This window comes from Coregonus lavaretus (genome assembly GCF_964263955.1).
Source record: "Coregonus lavaretus genome assembly, contig: HAP1_SCAFFOLD_979, whole genome shotgun sequence".
Taxonomy (NCBI): Eukaryota; Metazoa; Chordata; class Actinopteri; order Salmoniformes; family Salmonidae; genus Coregonus; species Coregonus lavaretus.
This window is the reverse complement of record NW_028156106.1, coordinates 12,501-17,500: the sequence shown is the minus strand read 5'-3', so window position 1 is coordinate 17,500 and position 5,000 is coordinate 12,501. Positions and strand designations below refer to the sequence as shown.

The window sequence follows — 5,000 nt, the reverse complement described above, 5'->3', positions numbered from 1 at the left end:
GTCGTGGAAAAGAAATTACGCACACTAGGCTACTTTTACGCACACAACATTGTCCCACTCTGGGTGTGTGCGAAGGGAGAGGCATATAATAGAGGGCCAAAATGGCTCAGAAATTCGACCTCACGAGTGCACCCTCACCAGCCATTTTTATATATGAGCCACTGGGCTATTCCCGTTCAGAGGCAGGCTGCTGTGATGTGTTACAAGTGCCATGTAATAACAATAACAATACTATAGTGGCTTCGAATTGAAACTCACGAGTGCACCCTCAACAGCCATTTTTATATATGAGCCACTGGGCTATTCCCGTTCAGAGGCAGGCTGCTGTGATGTGTTACAAGTGCCATGTAATAACAATAACAATACTATAGTGGCTTCGATTTCAAACTCAAGAGTGCACCCTCACCAGCTGTTTGTTTCCCATTTGGAGAGAAATAATGTGTGGATGTCATTTCGGACATTTTGGCGCTCACGCGAAATGACACAAAGTAACAAAGTCGGAGGGAAACAAAGTAGCCTCTCACTCGCTGCCTGTGGGTGGGAACCGGCTTAGGGCTGTCTGTCTGTCCATCTGTCTGTCCCTCGCTCCAATTGGATAAGGCCACACCGGCCCGGTGGCCAATCGTTGCCTCTTGTGGCGAGGTATATGTACGGCTCTCGAAGTGGCGAGCGGCTCATTCAGACTTTCTGTGACTTTCTCAAGCTACCAATATGAGCGGAAGAGGCAAAACCGGAGGCAAGGCCAGGGCGAAGGCAAAGACCCGTTCATCCCGTGCTGGCCTCCAGTTCCCCGTGGGCCGTGTGCACAGGCTGCTGCGCAAAGGCAACTACGCCGAGCGTGTGGGCGCTGGCGCACCAGTCTACCTGGCCGCCGTACTCGAGTACCTGACTGCTGAGATCCTGGAGTTGGCCGGCAACGCTGCCCGTGACAACAAGAAGACTCGTATCATCCCCCGTCACCTGCAACTGGCCGTCCGTAACGACGAGGAGCTGAACAAACTGCTCGGCGGTGTGACCATCGCTCAGGGTGGTGTGCTGCCCAACATCCAGGCAGTCCTACTCCCCAAGAAGACCGAGAAGGCAGTCAAAGCCAAGTAAATTCGCTACTGCGACTTCAACTTGACTACTCAACCCCCAAAGGCTCTTTTAAGAGCCAACCACCTAGCTCTCCAAAAGCGCAAAGTACCTTTCTATGACCGCAATACATTGAGTGGGTGTATACACAACTATTTCGACATTCTGTGCCCACATGAGGCCTTGCATGAACAACAACACCTACTTGGCCTCATTTGCCATAGCAGGCTAGCATTAGATGATACGTGCCTATAAGCTGTCACTCTTGACTTTGGCGACTATTATTGCGCGTAAAGGGCCGGCGGCGTCCTATTGCGCGCGCACCGGGAGTTTGAGTTTTGGAGAGGCCGGGCCTCCCGTCCAATGGCCAACGGAGGAGGCCTGCGAAACGGGCCAATCGGGGTGGTGGGGAGATGGTGTCCAATCAGCAGGCGCCACTGCCGGCTTTATAAACTTCACATAGGCATTTCGAGGCTATACTCCCGACTGTCAGAGCAGCGCCATGGCCAGAACCAAGCAAACCGCTCGCAAATCCACCGGTGGCAAAGCCCCCAGGAAGCAGCTCGCCACTAAGGCTGCTCGCAAGAGTGCCCCGGCCACCGGCGGTGTGAAGAAGCCTCACCGTTACAGGCCCGGCACCGTGGCTCTGAGAGAGATCCGTCGTTACCAGAAGTCCACTGAGCTACTCATCCGCAAGCTGCCCTTCCAGCGCCTGGTGCGAGAAATCGCCCAGGACTTCAAGACCGACCTGCGCTTCCAGAGCTCCGCCGTGATGGCCCTACAGGAGGCTAGCGAGGCTTACCTGGTCGGCCTGTTCGAGGACACCAACCTGTGCGCCATCCACGCCAAGCGGGTGACCATCATGCCCAAGGACATCCAGCTGGCCCGCCGTATTCGCGGAGAGCGCGCATAAATGAGGATGACCTGAACTCGAATATCCCCCAAAGGCTCTTTTAAGAGCCACCTCCATATTTCCATCAAAAAGGCACAATTGTTCCATGTATACACGCACCTCTACATTAGCCACCATGTATGTTGTTCACTAACACGTCTAAAAGCTACGTATTGCACCTTTTTAGTTGCCTGAAGTCTAGCTTCAATGTTTGTGTGTGTGTATATACACAACCATCTGGCATCATCCACTTCCTTTGAACTATATAGTAACACAGTAAAATGCTTTACAAAGGAGGGGAAAAAGAAACGAGTGATAATATAGGCCGAATAGTAACAAGAATTGTGTTCAGATGAATAATTGACACTATTAGTTGTGTGTAATAATAGCCTTGCATGCAGTCCAGAAAAAACATTGCATGCCAACTTACTTTGAAAGTCCCATGTTGCAGTGCTGCTGAGAGACTCATGCAGAGGCCCAAACTTTACAATGGAGCACGGAGGCCATCTTGTGGTTAAATGTGGGTACTGCACCTCATGGTGAGTCCCTTTCAGCATTTGCTCTTTAGGCCAGCGTTTCCCAAACGCGGTCCTGGGGTCCACAAGGGGTGCGCGTTTTGCGTTTTGCCCTAGCACTCCACAACTGATTCTAATACTCCCAGCTTGATGATGATGAGTTGATTATTTGAATCAGCTGTGTAGTGCTAGGGCAAAAACTCCCAAAATGTGGCCCGAGTTTGGGAAACCCTGCTTTAGGCTAATACTAGCCTATTAGGATGACTTGGTTCGATCGCTTTAATGGCAACTGCTGAACTCTGGTTTCACTAATTACTTGTCCCAGGTCACCATTATGAATCCAATAGCAAAACAAATGTTTCAAAATAGCTCAATAGTGAAAAAAGGCCAGGAAATGATGGGTTCTCAGCAATATTTCACCAACAACCAATCACTATTCACGCATAGACATTAGGATCATCAACAAATATTCCTAAGTCATACTACAAAAGGGTTGTAACGAAATGGATTTGTCTGTTCAATGCAAGTTCAACGTCAAAGAAAAAGTGCATCACCACAACAAACGTGTCTTTAGATACACTGTAAAAAATGACTTTGTGGAATGTACTCAAGCTATTACAGTCAACAAAAGCACACGTCATATTGTTGAGTAGATCTTTTTGCTTGTTTTTATGAGTAGATAAGCTTGAGTAAGTTGAGTTGATGTGGTCCAATACATTGAGTAAAGATGATAGAGACGTAAAAAGGATTATATTACGTTGATTCGACTCAAATAGACATTGTGTTATTTTACCTGAATGATTCATCCTATTATGTATTTAGACCAACTTACTTTGGATTCACTCAATCACATCCCTTAAGAGAAAAGGTATCCGGACACCGGGAATCCATTTATTTAAACATCAACGGTTTGCAAAACATCTGTTATTATGAGTTGACAAATTACGTAATTGCAATCAACACTGCAGGTAAATCATGATTGCTGCAGGTAGGCAACACCGTAGAAATAGGAACTACAACACTAACAACAAGTGACATTTACTCCTGATGTACTGACTGACCTGTTGCAACCTCTACAACCACTGTGCTTATTATTTGACCCTGCTGGTCATCTATGAACGTTTGAACATCTTGGAGAAAAATGTGTGAAACCACTGCCTATATGAGGAGCTGTCGTTGTTTGTTTTATTACCACATACTTATGGAAATTGCACCGGTTGAGAGATGATGGCTCTCTTGTGCCTACGGTGAAGGGTACTTCTGATCCAGCAGGTGGTGCTAAGATCCCTCCCTATATGACTTGAATGATGAGTTGATTTATTCCTTATAGCTCCTAATGATTTTAAGGCCAGTGTTGGCAAACATTACTTGTGCTCCAGCAGGTGGCCATGACATCCCTCCCTATATGACTTGACTGACCAGTTAGTTGATGGACTCCTTATAGCTCCTAAATTTAATGATTTTAAGGCCAGTGTTGGCAAACATGACTTCTGCTCCAGCAGGTGGCCATGAAATCCCCCCCTATATGACTTGACTGACCAGGTAGTTGATGGACTCCTTATAGCTCTTAATGATCTCAAGTGTCTGTGTTTTTATGTGGTTAGGAGTTTTGCTCACTGCGTGTCCCCCTTCCATTTCAGTGTTTCCCAACTCCAGCGGTAGAGTAGGCTACCCCCAACAGGACCCATTTTTCTTGTAGGCCTGGACAGCCACAGCTGATTGAACAACCTGTCACCTAAATTACCAAGTCCTCAATGAGTAGAATCAGGTGCAACAACAACAACAACAACAACAACAACAACAACAATATGAGGAGAGGGACACAGTGTACTAGCTGATCTCCCAGTTGTCACAGTTTGGCCTTGTGTTCCACATAGCCTATATCAGTATTTGAGTATGTTTCCCGCGCACGTTAGTTGCTTTCACGTCATCTTTGAAATCGCTCCTCCCTAGTCCCCTAGAACGAGCGCCCTCCCCTTTGCAACGCCTCCGAACATATAACAGAGGCGCGCTTTCTGTGCCGCCGGCCTCAATCAGGTCGACCAAACGCAGATAATAGCGCACCGCGCACCGGCGCTGAAATCATTCATTCACTTGAACTCAACTAGCGAACACACCATGTCCGGAAGAGGCAAAGGCGGCAAGGGACTCGGAAAAGGAGGCGCCAAGCGTCACCGCAAAGTTCTCCGCGATAACATCCAGGGAATCACCAAACCCGCTATCCGCCGTCTGGCTCGCCGCGGCGGCGTGAAGCGTATTTCCGGTCTGATCTACGAGGAGACCCGCGGTGTCCTGAAGGTGTTCCTGGAGAACGTGATCCGTGACGCAGTCACCTACACCGAGCACGCCAAGAGGAAGACCGTTACCGCCATGGACGTGGTCTACGCTCTGAAACGTCAGGGACGCACCCTGTACGGTTTCGGCGGTTAAACCCACTCTCTTCGGAACCTCAACACCCCGACTCGAACCCAAAGGCTCTTTTAAGAGCCACCCACATCCGCTTAAAATGGGCCCATTCC

The 5,000-nt window shown here is 48.6% G+C and overlaps 3 protein-coding genes across 3 annotated transcripts; all 3 read left to right on the top strand.

The window, feature by feature from the left end:
* Positions 1-711: 711 nt before the first annotated feature.
* Positions 712-1,098, top strand: LOC311126778 (histone H2A; the record flags this gene model as incomplete). The annotated part of the gene is made up of 1 exon (XM_084200761.1): positions 712-1,098. The coding sequence occupies one exon, from the start codon at positions 712-714 to the stop codon at positions 1,096-1,098; it is 387 nt and encodes a 128-aa protein (XP_084056887.1).
* Positions 1,099-1,576: 478 nt separating this feature from the next.
* Positions 1,577-1,987, top strand: LOC311126776 (histone H3.2; the record flags this gene model as incomplete). Its single annotated transcript, XM_084200759.1, has 1 exon — positions 1,577-1,987. One exon carries the CDS (start codon positions 1,577-1,579, stop codon positions 1,985-1,987), a length of 411 nt encoding a protein of 136 aa, XP_084056885.1.
* Positions 1,988-4,599: 2,612 nt separating this feature from the next.
* On the top strand, positions 4,600-4,911 carry LOC311126836 (histone H4; the record flags this gene model as incomplete). The annotated part of the gene is made up of 1 exon (XM_084200816.1): positions 4,600-4,911. The coding sequence occupies one exon, from the start codon at positions 4,600-4,602 to the stop codon at positions 4,909-4,911; it is 312 nt and encodes a 103-aa protein (XP_084056942.1).
* Positions 4,912-5,000: the final 89 nt, after the last annotated feature.